The sequence below is a fragment of the Achroia grisella genome, unplaced genomic scaffold (assembly GCF_030625045.1).
Source record: "Achroia grisella isolate CSIRO2021 unplaced genomic scaffold, CSIRO_AGI_Agris_v1 utg903, whole genome shotgun sequence".
In the NCBI taxonomy this organism is placed as follows: Eukaryota; Metazoa; Arthropoda; class Insecta; order Lepidoptera; family Pyralidae; genus Achroia; species Achroia grisella.
Genome location: NW_026713061.1, coordinates 3,171,731 through 3,195,026, shown reverse-complemented (window position 1 = coordinate 3,195,026; position 23,296 = coordinate 3,171,731). Strand labels below are relative to the sequence as shown.

Below are 23,296 nucleotides of genomic sequence, written 5' to 3'. Positions count from 1 at the left end.
TCCTTATATTATTACCATTATACTACGTAATATATCTCATCTTTGCCATTACTAAGATAGTGCAACTAAATAACTTACTACTGAAATCAAAATGGTAAATATCTCACGACTCACTCACGAATATCTATGATAATAATAAGATTAATTTATTTTAATAGATATATGATGCAGATGGTCGTGGTGATCCTATGGTAAATGATACTCTGCTGCTGTCAGCTGAATGTTACGACGTTATGGTTGAATGTGCATACGAGGATCCTAACGAGACTTTCCTTAACTACGGCAACGTCAAAGTAAATTCTACCGTAGTGAGAGAAATGTATCTTTTGAATCGTGGCAAATATAATATATTCTACAAGTAAGTTATTAACGAGGCAAACTTCATATGAAATCGTCTGTCGGTTGGTATCTCTACGTCACTATTCTTAACATCAAATAACTTTCTCTGTAAACTGTACTTCGATTTTAATTTATGACATAATTGGGTTTGTTTATTTAAATTTCAATATTATTTTGTTTTCAATTAGGTTTACTTTTCTGATTCTAAAGTTGACACCAAAATTCAGCAATAAGGGTATTTGACGTTGCATCTACGTTTTAACGTGGCATGCGTAGCAGTATAGTGAATGCGGTGATAACGATCTCTATTATACAATACTTTCGACATTGATGCTCGCAGATACCTGTACTATTACTACTAATTTATTGTTGTCTATTAAAAAAATAATAATAAAACATAGGTATTCGTCATTTTCGTAGTGTTATATGTGCTACGAACTGATATATATGTAGACGCGAAGGAGGTGAAAAAGAATTACGTTGTATTGGCTTATTTTATTACTAAAAATATATAATGATCCAATGAAATAAGTGCCCAACGTACAGCGATAAGTAAGAAATATAAATAACTTACTACGGCTATCGCATTTATTTAAATTGTGCAATAATTGTGTCATGTTCCATTTGTAACAGTGGTCGAAAATCGACCATAATGAAAAATACAAAAACATCTTTGAACCAATAACAAGAAACAAATCAAAAAGAGTATGCGAGTGTGTATCGAAAATACGATAATGTGTGTAATGTTTTTTATTAGTTTTCTGTAAGTTTTATACATGATTAAAAAAATATGAGCACTCTGCACTGCTTCCCTATATAATGTATAAGTGAGCGGAACTATATACTTCTCTATTAGCGCAATTTACGTAAAAAGGGGTTAAAGTTTTTGTTTCACGTATTAATAAATTATTATAATAACTAAAGGTTGCGCCCCAGTGATATGAATATAGTGTTAAATTATTAATTAAAACTAGATTTACCCATTATTAGGCTTTAATAAACTAAACATTGTACACGACTCTTTGGCAGATAAAATATAACTAAAATCTTCTTCTTTTATTTAATGGCTTCACGACACCTAAAAACAATTTATGATGTTATATAGGTATTAATAATTAATAAAAATTTAGATTAAAGAAGGTGAAGAATTTCCCAGAGCCATCGTTATTACGATCATTTGAAGTGACTTCGGAGTGTGGAATTATTCCGTCGACTTTGAAATTAGTTGCAATAGAATTTCAATGTACCCCGACGACTTCAATGAATTTAGTTAATGTTCCTGTTTATATGTGCTCTTTACTCGATGGCAGTAAAGATCAAGTGGTGGTTGCTAAGTTTCCCGTTTGTGTTACTATTGCTTCTTTCTACAATACGTAAGTACGATAATTCCTTTTAGTTATATTCATTACATTTTATATTTCAGCAGTCAAGAAGTTTGCATTGTAAGCTGTGTTTCAGTTGAATGGTAACATAAGGCAGTGAAATTACAGTACAAGTGACATGACATCTATCTGCCGGAATGGCAGCGCATGGTCATTGGCGTTAGACGGTATGATAGGTAATGATGTCGATAGTGCTGTTCATGTGTATAGGCAATGGTTAGTAATTACCACCAGGTTTGCCGTCAATTATTTGCTATTCCGATTACATATATTATAAAATAAACGATTAATTAAATGAAATTTAAATAGATAAATATTTTCTATGCATCTTCATCACATACAATAAAATATTAAGAAAAATAAATAAACTATTCTAAAATAATTAATTGTATATTTAGGTACTAATTCTTTATTGCGTTGTTAGCAAAGGAATTTTAAACAGAATTCCACGAAATAATAATTCCACGAAAGTATAAATGTTGGTATTCAGACTTATTGTATTTTTTCAGATTTACATTATTTCCATTGGGAGAACTAAATTTTCATATAATACCAGTTGGAAGTGGAGTTATACGGGATGTAATATTAAATAACACAAGCAAATGTCCGGTGACTTATGAAATAGTATTACCATCTAAGTATCAGCTAGAACCAAATTCTCCCTCCGCAACTCCAAAAATGAAAGACAATAAGTATGTGCAATTATTTTATAAACTTATAAATTGACTATTTATAATTATGTAATTAATATAAATATATGAAAAAACTATCATTTTGTTATATGCAGAATTAAAAACCCGCCTTTGAGATGTGGTAATTTTAGAATAATGAATGAAGATAACCTTCTCGCTCCTGGTACCAGTCGGACATTACAAATACAGTTTATAGCGACAGCTGCTAGAAAATTTGAAGAAACCATCAATTTTATAATAAGTGATACTTGTCCTGCGGAAGCTCAAGGCGTGCCCCTCAAGCTTGTTGGCACTGGAGCAATGCCGACATTAGATCTCTGGAATTTGGAGACCACTTTTAGAGAGCACCTTATTGTAAAGAATTTGAATGAATATAAAGTTCCAGAGGTACTTAGCGTTGTAAAAGATCAATATTTTATCAATTATTCTATTATTAATAATTAACTTATTCAGAGAAAAAACGATAACTAAGATATGACACCTTCAACTTCAGTCTTTAACAGTGGCATCTTTAACAAGCAGGCATATTGTTAATTTATAGGCGGTGGCTGCCACATATCATGAATAAAGCCATCGCCTTATGTATTATTTGAGTTACGTTAATAAACCTTAATTACTTACTGTTCCAGACTGTGATTCTTATTCCTGTCTTATTGTTTTACAGTCTTCACCTCATTGTGTTTTCGTAGAAGATTCAGTGACGTTACATTTCTTCTGCGTGAACGTGAATACCAGTTATACAGCCGCTATCGATCTTTACAATAACGGGCTCGTGGCTTGTGCACTTACCATGAAACTCCACTATCAGACCAACACTAATCAAACTATATTCTATTTAGAAAAATACAACACACATATTGAGCCATTACTTCACAAGAATTTAGGCATAATATTTAGCCCAAAAGCACTTAAGGTATTTGTTTTAATAGTAGATAATGAATTATTTTAGTATATTAATAATTATTTACATCATTTTCTATATTTTAGGAATATCGAGCAGTACTAGAAATAAAATTAAAATTATTAGATAATCAAGAACAGTCTTTCAAAATTTGCCTAATTGGCGAAGGGGTCATACCTCGAATACGTATGGTTTCGCCACCGATACGCCAACATGGAATATCTTTACTGAAATTTCCCGTCACTTGTTTGGGTTCCGTTAGCAATAAGTGCATTTGTTTTAAAAATATTAGTTCCGTAAAGAGTATGGTAAAAGCTGAAATATCACAGTCCCCTTTTGAAAATAGACCCGTGTTCAATTTGTCATCCTCAACAATATCCGAAAATGTGATTACTTCAGACAGCTGCGGTAAGTAATTTAAAGTGTAAATGATCATATTACACAATTCTGTAAAAGTGTATTCAGAAGAAAAGAACAAAGAGCAAGTAATAAGAGCTAAAACATAAAGCTAGGTTTACTTCCAAATGTAACCATATGTTTATATGTATGCTCCCCACTTCTGACAGGGCCAGTTGGTGCAGCTAACTTGAGAATATTAAAAATGGAAGGGAACGTCTTAACTAGGTAAATAACGTACATTATATTTGCAAATGTTAATCACACTGACATATATTTGCAGACTATAATACAACTATTACAGTAGTTATTGACCCCAAAGAAATAGCTACACTCAATGTTCACTACAATCCAATCAAAAAAGGCAGAACAAGTTGTGACATTAAACTTACCATTATTGAGAATCCGTATGAATATTTCACGGTAACTACTTTGTATAAATATGTATTTTTATTATTATAGTTTCTTTCGTTAAAACATTAATAAGTATAGGTTTAAAAAATATTATATTTTAAAATAAAAACAATATGTACTATATTATATTATTCTATGAATAACATATTGTTTGAGAGCTAATAATTTAGCGTCACGTTAAGTAATATCATAAATAAATACTGTTATAACTATTAATTAATAATATACAGGTGCTGTGTGAAGCTGAAGCTTTCATGGAAGATATCATACTTGTGGGTCTTGACATGCTTTCTATGGATATAGATTTAGATGCATATCGAAATGATGCAGATGGGTAAGAGGAGTTAACATTATGTGCCTAGTGTACCTATATCCGAATTTCACTCGGTGGTTATATCTTTTTAGGTATATGTAGGTTTTAACAATTCAAAAAGTAAGCAATAGGAAATATAAATTTTCATATTATACTATATATTTATATATATATATTATATATTTTTTAAATTTAAACATACGCGATCCACGTGCCTCAAATATATGTATATTTGTGGCACGTGGATCGCGTATGTTTGATTAAGAGAAAATGATTAACTCTTAAGGTCACTGGTTCAAATCTAGCCGATATTAAAATAATATGGAGACAACGGTACGGTTGCCATGTTGGATTCAGTTATGCACGGGAAATGTAGTGACATGTCTACATTTCCCGTGCATAACAAGTGTCAAGTGTTGTGGTTCAGTTCACAATATCTGGGACTATCCTATCTCGAATAATGGCCGTAACGGTATATTTATGTATATTTTAACATTTTGTATTTTGCACATAGTACGCCTTCCACTGTCTCTACAATGGACAGCAGAAAGAAGAGCAAGAGTGCTCCGCTGGATAAGAAAAAATCTCGAACCACCATAGAAGTGAAGAAGAGCAAAAAAACATCTCTTGGCTCCATGAAATATAGCGAATCCTCGAGTGCAGATCTGTCTGTGTTAAAATATATTCTTGACTTTGGTAAGTGATAACGTAGTGTACTTTAAGGTACAAACATCATTATTTGTACCTGCTTATTTATAATTAGTTTGTAAAATATGTACTAAAATATTATTAGCCGTTGCCGATTTTGTCTGTTTTATTTTAAATTAAATATAGCTTATGTCCGACCATACTAACTGTGGTCCGACTTCTTGATACGATCCATCTTCACATCCTTCATCAAGATCTGTTCAAATGCCACAAGTTAAATAATCTATAATTGTTAATTATATCATAAATGCAACCTTTTTAAATATTAAATTATTTTTCATGTATTAACGACTGTCATCTCGGATAGATTAGTCAGAGATATATTGTTAACTGTCGATGTTGGGGTAGGATTTATTAATTTCGCCGGGTACCTATAATTAAATCCAATAATGGCAGTGCATGATCACTGCCTGATAGGCGCGCGCCTATGTCATCAATAAATTCTACTATATTATTGACACGGTCTCATTGATCTAACTCTACATATAATTTAGGTGGTTGTGAGTTATCTACAATGCAAAAACGAAATATTATCATGACTAACAATTCTGACAAAGTATATAAGTTTATATGGGACGTTCCTGAACAAATATGTATAAAACCATCTGTTGGATATATTGCTCCAGGAGAAGAAAAAGACCTCGAAATTATATTCTTTTCTATACAACCTGTTACAATTAAAAAGGTAATAATTTGTCATATTCTTAATATAGGTATGTATAATATTATATTAGTCTTATACGATTTTATACATTAAAATATTTTTCTAAGAAATAAATATACAAAGGTATTGAGATAATATACTCAGGAGGTAGTATTATTTTTGGTATATTATATATATATTATATTATTAATTTACAGGAAATATTTACGTGTGCGCTAACATCGATAAATAATAATTCTTTAACATTTGACATAAAGAGTGCAAGTTGGGACAATCGGCAAATTGTTACGTTATTTGAGCACAATAGGTAATTAGTCACAATCATCGTTATATGTCAATTTTACTATATTTTTTTATAATATAGAAGAATATTGTAAATATTTTATTTTAAAGATTCATTAATGGTTCATTGCAGAGAAGTGAGGCTAAATGAAAGACATGAAACAATAACAGCGGAACAAAATATCCATCATGCTGACAGTTACCTGGGAACAATACACATGATAATAATTTATTCAGCGATGACGGAACACACTAAATTCAAGTGTACGCTGAAAGAAGAGATGAATTTGAGAGATACTTTTATATATGAGGTACATATTAATTGCTGATTTTGTGGCAATGGCAATACACGAGTACACACCCTAATACATAGTAGTAATTGTGAATTTTAATCTCTGTCCAATCTCTGTGGTTTGGGCTATTCATAAATTACGTTATTCAATTCCCATATTTTGTAATGTTTACCGCTGTCTTCCTGCCACAGTTGGTAAAATTTTAATAGTTAAAATTTCATGTTTTGATACTAAAATGCAAATGTGTTTTAACAAAAACCAAGACCTTCCTAGAAAGATTGACGGGGTCCTAGATTTCATGATTTTTTACATGATCTTTGTGACTCCTCCAACCTCATGTATACAATGTCACACAATCCTTGGTTGTTCGCACCTAGTAGATTAGTATTATCAGTTTAGTCTTTTATAATTTTATGACTAGGTATTTGTACCTTATTTAAGTGCAAATAAATAGGTACTAGTTTCTCTACTATGATTAAACTCCCGTATGTGGACATAGACACCTAATAATGTGTAATAAACGTACTATATAAAATTGATAAATGTTTTGTCTTTTTTTTAACTAGACACGAGATTTTAGTTTCGACGTTGAAAATATAGGCAAGGTGCCGCTGAAAATTTCATGGAGTTTTCACATTAATGACGAATTTCCCACAAGAATTAACAAGTTTGCAACTACGGTAGATGAGATCAAAGTAATCTGATTCTCTATATTGTTAATTTATACGAATACAGACTTTTATATTTCTAATTACACTAACTACTACTGTATATTTGAACTAACTGTAACTTATGAGTAATAGCAAAATTACTAGTATTATATGTCTTTAGATTATCATAGACAATAATTTCAAATAAAGTAAATCTGGTACTTACATAAAAGTTAAAGTTCAAAAAGAACACTTAAATGGCATAGCTGAATTACATCTAGAATAGTAATAATGTAATAATAATAATGTTAAAGATTCTTTTTAAACATTTGTTTACATCTTTAGACATCGGAAAAGCCTGAGGTCAACGCCATTGACGAAGATAACACCGCTGATCCTGCACAAGAAAACAAAGATGAAAACGGTATTAGGACAAAAAAATAATTCATGCCATAGTAATTTAATAAATATCGGGTGTCGATTTAATAATGTTTTGTTCTGTTAGCTCCTAGCAAGGTCACGTTGTTTAGCGGAAGTTTGGGAAGAGAGAGTGTTGATACCTGGTTTGAAATGGATCTGCCGTTCCGAATAGAACCTTCCAAAGAATGTATTAAACCTAAAGAAATTCGAAGCTTCAAAGTTTCTTTCTCGCCACTTGATGCATTTGATTACAAAGTTCGGTTAAAGAGTTCTATAGGTGATAATTGACCTTTTATCAAAACATTTAATATTTTATAATTGAATTCACTGTTAATAAAATATTTTAAAAATTATTTTTAGATAATCTCGATCCTTACGATATAAATGCTATGTGTAAAATTACTGCAAAGTCATTAATTCCGTATTGTCATTTGGATATACCGGAGAGTGACTATTTGACATCTGGGCGCAGGAAAGTGACTGGAGTGACATTGCCTCAACATATGACAGTATTGGAATTTAATGTTTTAGGTTCCGGCTGTTATAAAAAGTAAGTTAAAAATTTTAATATTACATTGAATTATATAACTAACATTGAACTTAAGTATGCTTTTTTATATAAATGGAATGGCAAAGATTTTAACGGCTCAACTCATGGTAAATGGCAACTGTCAACTAACATTACATCATGATAGCACCACGTGAGTACCACCCATGCCGTTCCGGAGGACTAACATGTCATGCCTCCGTATACCGTAATTTTACTGCCATATCTCGCTCTTAAACAGCAAGCTTCCAAAGCAAGTGCAAACTAAACTGAATTTATATAAATAACAAGCATGTTCCAGGTCTTTTAATGTCATAAACCCCACAAGCCAAGCTTACGAATTCATATTCGAGATGTTGTTATTGGATAAACCTGAACTGATACCTGTTCATTGTGATACATTAAAAGGCTACGTAGAGGGCGGCACATCGACTATGGTTACATTTACATTCTCGCCTACAGCTCCTGGGGTAAGTAAATTAAGAGATCTGTAATAGGTTAATGATGATTATATTATGTTGCTGTCGTAAACTTTATGTAAAGTCATAGGAGCGGGTACCTATGCTTGGCTTACTTTAGCTAAACAGCTTGGTTTGTAAGCTATGTATTGTTTAAAATTAGTGAACAATAGAGTATATACCTACGACATGACGCTGTAGGCTTCTGGAATGGAAAGATATAAAAAGTACCACAAGCATCACATAATGTTCGTGGTGATGTTCATGTATGGGTGTAGACAGTAGTTGCCACTTATTTATCGTCAGGTAGGCCATCAACTACCTGTAACTATGCGTATAGTATATTTTATTATGTAGATAATGCATTTATTGTATTTGTAGATAATTGTGAATAATACTAGTGTGATAATAAGTATCACACTAGTATTATTCACAATGACTATTTATTTAGGTTTACGAATCACAATGGAAATTCATAATACCTCTACACAACCTTATTATTAATATACTCGTTGTTGGGCTTGTAAGAGAACCAGATGTGGTGTTTGTCCCAACGATTTTGATTATAAGAAATTCATTAGTTGGATTCACTACGACACACGTAATTAAATTAAAAAACAATGAGAGCGAACCTCTCAAATTTGATTTCAAAGGCAATTCATTGTGCAACGAGTCGGGCAAAACACCGGTGATCGTTGATCCTGAACAGGGTGTATTAAAATCGCGCTCTGAAACGTCAATCAAGTAAGTGTAACCGGTTTAACTATTATAATCTAGAAGTGGATTCCTAATAGTGCGTCGCAAGGATATACCACCGGAGTTGCAAAATCGCCAGAGCCTCTACTTGAGATATAAATCCAGTAAAACTAGCCGCTGCATTAATTATATCTACCTACTGTTTTGAAGATTAAAATAGATAAGCGTTCTTTTCTACAATATATAGTTCCATCCGAAAATTTTAATTGTACAAAACAATTTCATTATAAACTTTTTAATATAATATGTTTACTTTTGATTCTAGAATAATTTACACTCCAATTCAAGATGGACCGCTGTCATTTAAAATATTTTGCAGTGTTACTTATATGACGAAATTACTGACGTTGTGTGTGAATGCTCTTAGTTACTCGATCAAGCCAAAAGTTATTTATTATCTCATAGGCCATGAGCATATTTTGAGCAGTGATGCTATTACAAATATTCATTTAGATCAGGTACTAAATAACGATTAAATATAAAATATAAATTTATGATTTTAGAATATTATTGCGGGCTGAAAGGCTTGATGGTAGATTGTCGCTTGGGACACATAGCAGGTACCATCATCTTATGTTTGTAGGACCAAAAGTACCTATAATGAAGACGCCATAATATATCCAAACTCAAATTATTCAATGTATAGTAACTTTTTCGTGTCTTATTTTAAGTGCGGCTTTAAAATGTCGAGCAGAATTTCAATGTCATATACCTATTTATAAAAGTATCTATAGAAACATGAAGAACCATAATAAACGAGAATCTGTGTGAAATTAAATTATAGATATTTTTTTATTATAAAAATATAACTCCATTGTTGTAAACTGAGAAATCGATTAATAAGAACGTTTTTATTAAGATTTCATTTAATAACAAAAACTGTGTTCTTTATTCAGACTGTATCTACGTATGAGCGAACAATACCCTTCACAATAAAGAACGACGGCTCTGCCACATTCTTCTTTGAATGGCATTACAATATTAGCTCTGTTAAGAAATACCTACAGATCAGCGTGGAACCCAAGAGTGGTCACGTTGTACCGGCGGCCGATGTGGAGTGTGTATTATCTTTTACATTAAAACAAGTTCCAGTACAGGCTTTCCCTGTCACCTTGACGGTAAGTATGCTCAAAATAATTTGTACGAATAGTATATTTTTAGCTAAGTTATATATGTTGTTGACAATTGTCATTATAGATGCTGTCAATGTGTCAAAAAAATCCGTTGCCATATCTTACTTTATTGTGTATCTGTGTTTTTGTAAAATTTTTCTAGATAAATTTATCTAGATTGGCAATTTTACGGCAAAATTAATAGTTACAATATCTATTAAACTAAGTACAGTGATTATGTAAAATTAATATTTAAAATCATAGATTTCAGATGGCCCAGAATATAATATAAATCTTTATGCAGAAATAAAAAAGCCACTTTATCATTTTTCTTGTATGAACTATGACTTTGGAAAATGTATAGTAAATGCACCAGATTTAACTTACAAAAAGAATTTAGCATTTATCAACGATGATCAAGATCCTGTCATGTATGAAAGTTTTTCACGTATTTGATTATAAATTTCTTCAATAAAAGAGGAATAAGAACAATTTATATAATTATCATTATTTACAGAATTGATTTGAGTTTTGAAAATCTACCAGAGCTTATTGTTGATTACCGTCAGCTTCCGGAGATACCGCCTGGCAAGCGAGTGAAAATTCCCATTTTCTTTAGACCTAAGCAAGTACGGGAATACGAATTCAGATTACAATTTTGGGTAAATTCCCTTTGTGAAGAAATAATTATTATCAAGGGTGAAGGTACGTAAAATCTAAGATGTAATTAATGTAACCAACTTTTACTTGTGGTTTCGCTTGTACAGAAACAATTACCGCGCGCATTTCTAGAAATCTTCTATCAGTAATTCTTATACTATCATGACTCGTAAAATTCTATTTTATGTGGTGCATAGATAGTTGTATTATATGACACTGACATATAGGAGAAATAAACATATAAAAAAATATAATTATAGAAATAAAATTATGATGATAATTATGATGATATATACCTAGTCATTATCAATGATGAATTTGAATGATTTTGGATAATTTGGATATGGATGAATGATTTATAATATGGATGAATTATTTTAGTACATAAGATTTTAAAATTATGATGAAAATATTATTTTACCAAAATTTTATTTCATTTCTCTCGTTTCTGATATTGTTAATTTTCTTTAAAAAATGTCAGATAAGAGCACGGAAATAAAATTTCGATAAAAAAATATTATCATCATTATATCATATATCATAATTTTAAAATCTTATGTACTAAAATAATTCATCCATATTATAAATCATTCATCCATATCCAAATTATCCAAAATCATTCAAATTCATCATTGATAATGACTAGGTATATACCTATACCTATTATGATTATTTCAATTTAGAACTCTCGAATATTTCAGGTGTACCTCTTCTTTTTGATCTTTATGAGGGCTGTCAGAAAAGTTTTGATTTAGGACCGGTAAAGGTGGGAAAGAAAATAGTGAGACAAATTGAAGTGATGAATCACAGCAAAGTGCCTATTGATGCCAGTTTCATATTTAGAGAAATTTACCCTGATGTCGATGATACGACTAATTCTGAAGGAACTAGCGTATGCCTTAGTCCCAACATGGTACATTCACAAGCGACCGATGCTGGGACCTCGAGGTAATTTATCGAATCGGTGAAACAGGTTGTAGATTCGTAAAAATAACAGTTGCTCTTAAGGAACATTTATTATTTTAGGCCCAAAAGGTAAAAGTATTGATAATTATTTTTTCACAAACTTTTTAATTCTTTGGGGATTAAAAATACATTTTTTTTTATTATTTGTTTTTTTAATGCCCGACGAACTAAGATGTATAATGAATTTAACGTATCTATTTGTGTCTGCCCTTAGTATCAACACCACTATACCGCAGCCAGTAATGGAGTTAATACGATGCGTTTTTTTTTCTTGTAAATTGACGTGATCGACTTGTATTATGGCAATATATGTATTATAAATCTATTTAGAAGTCTATCAACTAAATATTCTACTTGACGAAGAGATTTCATATTTATTTTAAGTTAAGATTTTAATAAAGTTTTTATTTTTATTGTACTTATAGAGTAAGACTGTTAAAACGTTACAAAGACAATAAAGTTAAAGACCAAATTTCTTTGGACGTAGAGAATGCTTTATCCTCTCTGAAGGTAGTTCCCACCAAGTGCACCATAAAACCTTACAGAAAGGTTCCTTTGAAGATTCAGTTCAAACCTATTGGTATGATAAGCACATTGAACGTTCAGGTAAGTTTGGGTCTATGTATACAATTTCTAATAATAAACGGTGCTACGTTCTATACCTATACATATTCATATAAGTATGGAACAATATTTATTCCAAGTAGTAGGTATTCATCAAAACATAAGACATTGTAAAGTAACAGGGATTACATAAAATTGTATGTAATATAGTAAAATATGTATTGGTTTATTGCTGTAAAAATATATAGTAACGTTTAAATAGGTGTATAAGCAACTTGCCAAATTTAAAGTTTTTGCTTCATTTTCTTTTTAATTTTATGTAATTGGAATTGCAATCTAGTAATAAACTATAGCTTCTTATTCTGTAATTTAATCGCACGCTACAATAGGAACATAGTTTACAAAGCAAGCTGATTGGCAACCGTGTCAAAACATGACTTCCAGTTTATTATTTATACCAAAGGTTTGGTATATATATATTATTAAATAATACGGATAAAATTGTTTCGATTTTATCCGTAAGTCTTTTTGCGGTGCGAGGTGAGACATTGCGGAGACTACATAATACTTAGGTACTGTGAATATGTATTAGTATAAAATTTAATATAAAGTTGAAACATAATATTGTTTTTAGTTAAACATGAAAGTGTTCGAGTTCGAAAGGCCTTTGGTACGTTTGAGCGGGAGCGCTACGGGAATGTGTCTATGTTTCAGTCAACAATCACTACAGTTTGGTCGTGTACGGAAACGCGGTTGTAAGATACTGAAAGTGATGTTGTTAAACAAAGGAGATTTTGGTACAAGGTATTACTATTTATTAAGTGATTTGATACAGTACCTAAATATATCGGGAAATAGATTGAATAAATACGTGCACACTCACTTATAAAAATACTTGCACAGTCCATGATACATGTAAAATTGCTACTGCGTAGGCCACGTGGTTTAAGAATGTTTGGAATATTTACCTTCGCGGGTGTCGTATCTATATATATCTTAACAGTCAAAACAAATCCTTGTCGGCATAAATAATATATGACTTTATTAATGGTTAAATCAACGGAGCTACTCTTTTCAGATTTTGGTGGCAACCTCTTACATCTGACGAATTTATAATATCTCCAATGCAGGGTAACATAGCAGCTCATACAAATGTGACCTTTACTATAACATTTCGACCAGTTAAATATAATACATTTATAAAAGTATGGGTGAGTATTGTTCAGTAGGTACTTAAGTTTTTATTTCGGACAAAATGGCGGAAAATGTAACCCTTAATTGTGTAACGTTCTTACTAACTTTCTGATCTCAAACATATAAAAATTGATTTTTGCTATTATGTAGTGACCACTATAAAGTTGCAGTTGCGATTCTTAAAATTTAGCTTTTACCTACAACTCTCGCATGATTCATAGAATACATACATACAGATACAAACTGTTATCCGAATTGTTACTAACAGCATTACATTATTAACCCCCTAGTTTCTGTTCGTTTATGATACATATAATATTACGTTAATATAGGCTAGTTGCAATATTGAAAACTACGCTCCTCTGGAATTAGCTATGTATGCAACCTGCGTGGATATAGGAACCATTCAGAATAAAACACTATACCTGGAATGTCCAGTAAGAGAAGTTCAAACAGAATATGTATCGGTCACAAATCCGTAAGAAATTCGTCATTATTATTAATTTGAACTTACTTAAATTTAGATTACTTTCAGTTGTTTTAAATATTTTACAGTTCTGATGACATGTGGCTGGTTTTAAGCGAAGTATCTGGTGGACCATTTGAAACATTAAGAGAATTCAATGTAGAACCTAATTCGGTATTTGATATACCCGTTCATTTTAAACCGAAGTCTATAGGCAGACATGAGGTAATAACGAAAATAATACAGAATATAAATATTCTAACCTTTCAGTCGCTATCGTATTATAGGTATAATACTATATGTACATGTTGGGGAATGTCATAATTATGAGAAGATTTAGTATAGTTAAAGATACCTAACCTAGATAAATTTATTTTTATTATTATTGTTACATTACCTTTTTCGAGAGGATGCCGTACTTATACTCAAGGGGTTGTAAGTTCAAATCAGGTCGACACAAAATGCAACAGATTGAGTCTTCAGTGAAGGAAACACCGATATTAAACAAACATTAATCCGAGATAAAGTCGAGATAGGTCACGTTGGATTCAAATGAGAATTGCAGAATATGGGCATGTCAAGTGTTGCGTTTACTACGTTATCAACAGTTAACACTGTCACCGATTACCCCACTCCAAGGTTAGGTTTTCATCCAAGAATGTGGTATTGTTCCTACATTTTGGAACCAGTTGTCATACAATTGAAATGACTGAACCCTTTGGTTTGTGAAATGACTGAACGGTCTTCATACCTACAGTGATGAACAGGAAGACTGTCACTGTAGTTATGAAGACCGTTACCCGAACGGTAAATCGATGTCATAATCTTTGGATGCCTGCATAATTAGAGGTAGCACGTAAGCGTGATCAAATAATTTAAGGTAAATTTCTGCACAAGTCATGTGAAATAAGCATTGAAAGCAGTCCATATTGCTTTAAATTCCTTAATTGCTATTACTACAGGGTCAGGTATTGTTTTCGCCGTTGGGTGAGAGTGCACTATTCATAACGTTAGTTGCACTAGCTTCGCATCCAAACCCAACAGGGAATATTACTCTCAGTGTGCCCGCGAAAGATTTACATACTGAAAATTTACCTGTGTATAATATTACGGAGGTATGTTAAACTTTAGTTTGAAAATTGTCACTTTCCATGTAAAACTTAATACATTAGTAGTAGGTATATAAAAGCAATATGTAATCAATATATACATATCGTTTTCTTTTTTAGGTAATATATTTTATATGGAGATAGGTAGGTATATATTGCCCATATAATACATAGGTACCTATAGAAGGTACCTATGTATTATATGGGCCCACTTTAATCGTTAGCAATATTCATTGTGACAAGTGAACCCAAGAAAGTTGCTGGTATTGATTTGTGCTTGGAGTATATTTGTATAATAAAATCCTTTTTTTAATTCTAATGCTATTGGCCTGACAGCAACTGGTCTAATACAGCTTCACCGAACGATGTGAGAGTCAGTGCAGAAGGTACTCCAAAACCGTGGAAGGAAAATGCAGCGGTTAAAGGACAAATTCTGACGGATAGGACTTTAGTCTGAGGGCAGCACTAGAAGTTCGTAGGTCAGTTCAGGCCGTCATAACTTCGATCCCCGTTTGAAGGACAGGAAATGATTACACGGGGTGATACGAATGCGTAAATGGTGGTTTTACTCAGATGCAAATACGTCTATAGGTGTTTAAATAATTGTTTGGGGGATTATCCAATACAGCTATATTCTTAGTTTCCAGAGACATATACTGTGACAACAGAGGTAGTTAAGATAATTCCGGATAAATTCGAAGGCTACTACGAAATAAAATACCCCGATAGTATTAAGGTGTGGGGAGAGGCTGCTGGCACATGCAGGTGGACTTTTGTATGCTACGATGAATGTGAATTGCATTTCAAAGTTAGTTTCTTTTCATACATATAATAGTTAACGACAATTTGTCAACTACATCCACAAATGTGTCTAATATAAAAAATTCCCATGTCACAAGTTTCGTGTTTATACACCTCCGAAACACCTTGACCGATTTTGATGATATTTTATATGTATATTCAGTGTGTCTAAGGATTTATAACTAATTTTTATACCCATAACATCCTTATGGCTATAGTGACTCGCCTCAAACATGTTTTTTTCATTTTTTCGACATAATATTTTTTTTTATTATGAGGCATTAAAAAATACATATAGCCCTAAATTTTGAAACGATTTTAATTTATATGGCAAAACAACATATGCGGGGTCAGCTAGTAGGTACATTAATAAATTTCATTGAGTTTTTAGGTGTTTTTCATAAATGAGGTAACTAAAGAGTATCAGTTCTACAACATCGTGGCCACAGTGACGGCCAGCAAAGTCGTGGATACACTCACATTCGTGTCTCGAGCACGTGAGATGACTCAAATGGAATTGGTGGTTTCCAATCCTCTGGGTCAAGACGTTGACTTCTCTATAAAATGCGACAAATTACTCTGTCCCGAATTTTTGGCGATTAGTCGAAATTCAGAGGTAAACAATATATTGAATATTTAATAATTTTATATAATATATAATAATACTTCGACTACCAACAAATATGCTAAATGTATTAGACGTCCGTACGAATATTACTTATAAATGTGTCTGTCTAGTGTCTGTTGCCGTTTCCCGACTAAATGGATCACGGTTGAAATTACCTCATAGTATGTAATATTATATTATCTGTGCTCATAGTCAAACAAGTGGACGTAAATTGTACCACAATGACCGGCATAGGCTATGTTTTATTTCCAAAGATAGATGATAACTGCTAGTTTTAAAATAAAGATGTACAGGTATTGGCTTCTAAATATCTATTCGTTCAGGACGTTATGCTAAACCTATACTTCCCTGCATCTACTACCGCTACGAGCGAGATCTTTTAGCAATTTTTTTTGTAAAACGAACTTTTAATATTTTATATTTTTCTTCTATATACCTACTTAAGGATTTCATTGTTTATTACATCTGCAGCTTTTAATGAACACATATTTGTCTTTCAGGCCACGTTGCCACTAATATATTCGCCGCTAGTGGTTGGTGAGACTCGCGATTATTTGGTTGTGTACAACCAGCTTGTGGGGTCGTATATATATAAAATTCTGCTAAAGTGTCTGCCGGCTAAGGAAAAGAACTTAGAGTACTCAACTGCGCTCGGTACATGCATTCCACTTAGGCTCAGAGTACAAAACAACACAGACGTAAAAGCCGACTTCATAAGTTCGGTAAGTTGCAATCCGCCGTGTGCCTAATGAAATTTCTCATCTAATTAAACCAGTAAAATGTTCGCCCTAATGAAACCATTGTTTTTACGAATTAGATCAAATATCTGGAGCACAATCCACTAACCCTAATGACATCGAAATAAAACTAAGGATAAAGAATCAAAGCTGGAATTAAACCTACAGTCGTCAGTGATCTATATTTTTTTTGTAACTAATATAGATTATGGCGTTTGTGTGGCAGACTACATTTTGGCTCTATTATATAAAATGAATAATCGAATGTATCATAATATATACTACATATATACAAAATTTTATTGATCAACTATCTTCTATTAATCGTCAAAAGTCAAGGGGTACAGCATTACATACAGTGAAAAACTGTTTTGTTTAAATTAAAATTATAATCAGACTACAATCTTGTTTCGTCTGTAAACAAATATGGTAGCAGTTAATATAGAAACCATTTAAATATGGTTACTGAATTTTGTGTGTTTAACTGTTCACTGTATTTAACTTGCTGTATATTTTAGATTAAATTTTTGCAATAGATTTCTCACCCATCAATACAAGCTGAAAAAGAATACACGTTGGGACCGCTCGAGAAGGGAAAGTTTTTGGTTTGGTTTGAACCCACGGTGCTTGGAGTGCAGAACTGTAAATTGTCATTTAACTCTGCAGTAGCTGGAGAATTTATGTGAGTTTTCCTGTATTTTTAGAATTCAAGTTAGTTAAACGCCCCTGACGGACTGTTCTTTGGGATTGTATTCGGGGATGACTTTATGAAATAGAGGATGATACATATATAGCTCAAATTACAATATTAAGGTGTATTACTGTAGTAGAAACTTACAAGAAATGTTACAGTTTTGTCGTAATAAATTATGACAATTTATTACGAAATAAATTGTCATTATATTAATATATTTGCTATTTTACAATTAGATTTGAAATAAAAGGGAAATCCACCATGCCTAAACCTCAAGGTCCACATGAAATAAAGGCAGGCGGGTACTCGATTATTAAATTCAGGAATGTGTTTGAAGACAACAGAATTTTCAAGATATATGTAGATCGGGAGGAGTTTTACGTAAAGACGTTGTACGAACCGATAAAAGGGAAAAAGGTAATCGTTATAAATAATTAACGTACTCCAAAAGACTTCAATCTTATTAAAAATAGTATGAGACCGATATAGAAGTAAAAATTTCTGTTTATTTAAGATACGGTTCTAAAAGCTACAGATCCCAATATAGTAAATGGTCGAATAGAAAAGGAAGAATCTCTTTTTCTCATTCCTTTAGACGTCTTCTCTGAAATGGTTTACAACTTCCGAAGATGTTGCGTAGCATGCACTTAAAAAGATATATTATACTTTACATATTAATTGAAATAAAATAATTGCCCTGACAGGAGCTGAAAATTCCCGTGTATCTGCGCGAGAAACCACAGTACGGATGGACCGAGGTACCAACTGGGTGCCTTACTATAGAATGTTTCGAGCCAGCAGATCCAAAGGTTCATTGGACATATTTTCTTCAAGGAATCCCTTGATCTTGTTATTTTTTTGTTACTATTTAATATGTTAATATACATTAATGTTATTATATTGGATTGAATTATTATTTTTATATCTATCTAAATGTGTGCATAAACAGAAAGAGGGGAATTTTATTAATGAAAAAACAATGTATAAAATATATTTCATATATTTTCTTACCAATCATTAACACTCAAATCGTTAACAATGTCGCCATTATCAGTTATATTATTTTCTTGTTGTACAAATGTCTGTTTATTACCCTTTTTCTTCTTAATTTTCTTTACCTTTTTCTGTTTCCTTGTTTCTTCTACTTCCAACGGGTTTTTATCATCCTCACTATCTGAAGGGAACAGTACTAATGGTCCTTTCTTTATTTTTGTATTAGTTATTTCTTCTTCACTAATCTTCGGCCTTTTTATCATTGGCAGCTCTCCAGCTCCAGCTATCTCGTCATTTTTAGTGATCTTCTTGCGTTTTTGTATTCTATTTACCTTATTCCAGTTGTCAAAGAATATGGACAAAGGTGTCCCTTTAGTCTTTATACTAGATTCCCATGCTGCAATCATTTTTTCGTCTTTTAACGAGAAGCTGATTTTTGACCTTTCAGACTCAATAAATTTAGCGTTTTCTTCTATTTTTTCAAGCAGTTGTCTTAGTTTCTTTGTGTAATTAGCAACTGAACAGTTTTTCAAGAATTGTTTTATCTGCAAATAATAGTTACGCTATATACGAAGTTTTAATAATAATTTTGGTTTAAAACTATGAAAATAGATGCCTAAGAAGTAGTTACGTGGGACTAGCCCATATGATTGGTGTAGGAACAAAATCAAGTTATGTTTGTAATCAATTGAGTCCCATCACTGGCATAAAAGCGACAATAGGTTAGTACTGAAGTAAACTCTGCTCAAAGTTGTCGTGGCGTGGGTAACTTGGTCTCACCTATTTCAGCCCACAGCTTATCAAGTAACCTGGGTTTTGGTTGAACGGTGAGATACGGTATTCGGAGTAATTAACTCTAATTACACTGCCATGCCATTAGAAATGCCGATTTGGGGAATGGCATGGCTTGAGTTGTATCATGGGCGTCACTTGATAGCATTTATGTCCGTGGTGTTTTTCAGGTATATCAGTCAGTAGCAGAGAAAATGGCGTTGTTAGTAAAGTGGACTAATTAATTAATTGCTAGCAATGTACCATGTCAAGTTCATGTCCACGCGGTTTCAGGCTAAACCATCGTGATAAGTTTACTGGTGGGCTCAATGACCTGACCTGACTCATATTATCTTCTAATTGTGACCCGCTAGCGTAAACCGTTAGCGCAGTCAATGGCACCATTCCATTATCAGGTCATTGTATCTTTTTCTATTACATAAATATATAGGATAATTATGGGGGTTGTGTTCTAACATTACCACAGTAGTACACATCATAACAACAGCCTATATACTTTCATAAAAGATGGGATAGTCAGAGGTGTTGTCAACTCTCGTTGTCATGGTCTGTGAGAATATAAAATAACAATTTTAAAAAATGTCTGTTGTTTAGATTTGACCTTTCGTGTCTATAAGTTAGGTTAGTTAAGGTGTCTAAAAATTGTTAACAGTGTTTAATGTAATTGATAGCTTGATAATTTAAATTCTGGCAACCATTGAAATCTTATCTATAAATAATTATATTTGAAATTTAATTAACCTGCATAACAGCAAGAAGAGTGGTATCAGGGAAGGCAATAGTGTGTGATTCATTTGCTGTGTACTCCAACAATAAACCATATAATCTCTCTATGGCGGCATCCTTGAATCCATTCTCTGCTAGTTGAGACTTGGCAAGTCTGAGAATACATGAGAAGTCAATAGGTTTCATGGAAACTTTTTTGTGCTTCTTACTGAAGTCATATGAAGTCAACACCTGAAATAATATCATAATATAATTGATATATATAATATGAAGTCCAAAGGTAATTAATAAATGTAATATATAGTACCCTTACCTCTACAATAAATGGTAATATTGGTATAAATGTATTGGAATCTTTAGATAAATTCATTAGAATCTCAACACAATGGAATCTTAGAGGATAATATTGATGTGTGGGTACCAATTTTATAGTGTTTGTTATTACCATCACAAGTGGGTAGATCAATGGTTGTAATTGCGATTTCATAGATGTTGCTCCTAACAGATCAGCCCATAAGTGTAATGAATTAATAAATTGCCAATTATATACTGCTTGGCGGTTTTCAACTTTTTGCACCACAATGGCATTCCTTAAATGGATTGCAAGTTGCCTGATATATAGGAAAACATGTTGATATGACACATTTATGTCCAAGGTGAACATCTCTACTAAGGACCTTCTCATGAAATTGATTCCAGGCCATGTGGATGGACTGACGAACTTGCAATTCTTCACATATGTCATATACATTGCCTTGAGGACGCGGTCAAGTAATGCAGTTTGTTGATTTCTTGTAATCCTTAAAATGCAAAGAAAAGCCAACACTCTTACTGTTTCTTCACCAGTACTCCAAAGTATGATCAATTTTTTCAGTGATTGCTTAGATATCCTTCCAAAACAAGCAACATAGAAACACATTTGGTGTAAATGTTTTAATAGTACAGTCAGTATATTCTCAGAAGTAACTCCACTAAGAAGTTGTAATAAGTCATTCAAATATGCTATTAAAGGGCCTTTGATTTTTACAAAGTGTTTACAATTTCTAGGATCTTTACCAGACTGCTCAAAGCCCAAATATTTTTTTAAAGCAGCCGGTAAGTAGAGTACACACATCTGAATAACAGCATTGAAAACTGATGAACCTGAAATAAACAAGATAGGATTTAATAAATTTGTCTACTAAATATATAATGTAGGGGGAGGCAAATTTATTTTATCAAGTTCACCTCTCTTATATTATGTGAATTGGCCATGACAGATGTCTAGGCCAATTCACAAATGTAATATAAATAAAAGAAACATAATACCTTCAACTTTAAATTCCCCTTGTGATGTACCATCTTCACTGGTAACCCTCAACATGGCTGCATTGAAGGCTTTTATAACAGTAGTCAAAGTTGTTTGTTTTATTTTACCCTCACTTTGGAGTTCTGTTTGCCACTGTTTTACTTGTTTGAGAGTGATTTTACCTTTAATTGGTTTAGAATTTTCTTCCTGCATTATATTTTATTAATTAGATAAAAAAAATGAAATATATAAATAAATACATAAGTTCTTCAAGTTAAATATATTCAAGAGATAAGTTGTCTTTGTATTGGAATTATGTGAATCTTTGTAATTACCATATAATGAGAACATAACTTATTATCTGTCTATCATCACTGGTGATTCGAGATGTTGCTTATGTGAAGACCCAAGCCTGGGTCCACAAGGCTATAGGTTGGTTCCATGTTTATAGAAACAAATGCACTTAAAAAATTGTAAATATTACAGGAATATTATAAGACATTATTAAATTTTCACATTATCAACTAGAGCTTGAAAAAGATGCAAAGTAAATACACAACTACATTGGTCAGTTAACAATGTACAATATAGGTACAAAACTTATCTACACTTACACTTGAGTAACAGTGTGTGTGTGCATCACATCCCCAAATAAAAAAAAACAGGAGCTCAGTGTATTGTTTTAGCAAACAATACACTGAGCTTCCGGTATTGCTCAGGCTCAATGTCCCAATATTATCAAACAATTCTGTGTTATTATTTAATAACATTTAAAATTATATTATAAAATTTTATAACATGGAACAAATAATTTCATAATTTTTTTTCAAATTAACATTATCTCTTTACACTATTTCTGCTTATAAAAAAGAATTAATACCTCAAAATCGCTTTCATCGCTATCACCAGTTAACGGCCCAGGCACATGCACCGACTCGTCTTCATCATCCCCTTCGGAATCCACATCAAAATTCAACAAGTTTTCATCATTTTCTTCAAGAAAGTTATAGAAATCAGGATCAATTTTTTTTAACTTCTCCAAGGATTTCTTGTGAGTTTGGGGATTTAAATCCTCCTCCGAATCTACGAACAAAAATAGTTAAACATTAAATTGGAAAGCAATGCGATTTAACTTATTATATATGACATATGCACTAACCTGATGATTCTGAAGGTTTCATTTCGATTTTTATTGGATATATGTTCTTCAACTTCCGTATATATATTTTGTAATAAATTATCGTAATCAATTTGTTTGTCTACATTAGCAGTTCGCACGTGTTTATTAATGATTTTATACCCATTCGCATAAATAACCTATTCAAAGAAAGGAAGCTGTCAATGTCAAATA

The 23,296-nt window shown here is 32.1% G+C and overlaps 2 protein-coding genes across 2 annotated transcripts in view; one reads left to right on the top strand and one right to left on the bottom strand.

The window, feature by feature from the left end:
* LOC131853647 (hydrocephalus-inducing protein homolog) overlaps nt 1-18,991 on the top strand; it is a 39,547-nt gene extending 20,556 nt beyond the window's left edge. Inside the window, exons 46-80 of the mRNA XM_059204621.1 lie at nt 159-358; nt 1,470-1,712; nt 2,231-2,413; nt 2,509-2,800; nt 3,078-3,326; nt 3,401-3,722; nt 3,994-4,133; nt 4,355-4,458; nt 4,952-5,133; nt 5,640-5,830; nt 6,007-6,116; nt 6,225-6,402; nt 6,951-7,079; nt 7,380-7,458; nt 7,540-7,731; nt 7,815-8,004; nt 8,303-8,471; nt 8,911-9,203; nt 9,481-9,673; nt 10,112-10,333; nt 10,592-10,758; nt 10,845-11,032; nt 11,689-11,935; nt 12,379-12,559; nt 13,152-13,321; nt 13,596-13,728; nt 14,044-14,189; nt 14,267-14,402; nt 15,140-15,292; nt 15,927-16,094; nt 16,479-16,703; nt 17,216-17,437; nt 17,989-18,134; nt 18,383-18,563; nt 18,851-18,991. Coding sequence (XP_059060604.1) covers nt 159-358; nt 1,470-1,712; nt 2,231-2,413; nt 2,509-2,800; nt 3,078-3,326; nt 3,401-3,722; nt 3,994-4,133; nt 4,355-4,458; nt 4,952-5,133; nt 5,640-5,830; nt 6,007-6,116; nt 6,225-6,402; nt 6,951-7,079; nt 7,380-7,458; nt 7,540-7,731; nt 7,815-8,004; nt 8,303-8,471; nt 8,911-9,203; nt 9,481-9,673; nt 10,112-10,333; nt 10,592-10,758; nt 10,845-11,032; nt 11,689-11,935; nt 12,379-12,559; nt 13,152-13,321; nt 13,596-13,728; nt 14,044-14,189; nt 14,267-14,402; nt 15,140-15,292; nt 15,927-16,094; nt 16,479-16,703; nt 17,216-17,437; nt 17,989-18,134; nt 18,383-18,563; nt 18,851-18,991 — 6,465 coding nt within the window. The remainder of the gene's footprint in view (nt 1-158; nt 359-1,469; nt 1,713-2,230; nt 2,414-2,508; nt 2,801-3,077; nt 3,327-3,400; nt 3,723-3,993; nt 4,134-4,354; nt 4,459-4,951; nt 5,134-5,639; nt 5,831-6,006; nt 6,117-6,224; nt 6,403-6,950; nt 7,080-7,379; nt 7,459-7,539; nt 7,732-7,814; nt 8,005-8,302; nt 8,472-8,910; nt 9,204-9,480; nt 9,674-10,111; nt 10,334-10,591; nt 10,759-10,844; nt 11,033-11,688; nt 11,936-12,378; nt 12,560-13,151; nt 13,322-13,595; nt 13,729-14,043; nt 14,190-14,266; nt 14,403-15,139; nt 15,293-15,926; nt 16,095-16,478; nt 16,704-17,215; nt 17,438-17,988; nt 18,135-18,382; nt 18,564-18,850) is intronic.
* A 160-nt stretch (nt 18,992-19,151) lies between these two features.
* Nucleotides 19,152-23,247, bottom strand: LOC131853586 (nucleolar complex protein 2 homolog). The gene is made up of 6 exons (XM_059204526.1): nt 23,105-23,247; nt 22,826-23,028; nt 21,966-22,152; nt 20,971-21,800; nt 20,673-20,888; nt 19,152-19,684 (listed from the first exon to the last, which is right to left on the bottom strand). The coding sequence occupies exons 1-6, from the start codon at nt 23,124-23,126 to the stop codon at nt 19,154-19,156; spliced, it is 1,989 nt and encodes a 662-aa protein (XP_059060509.1). The 5' UTR covers nt 23,127-23,247; the 3' UTR covers nt 19,152-19,153.
* Between the last annotated feature and the right edge of the window lie 49 nt (nt 23,248-23,296).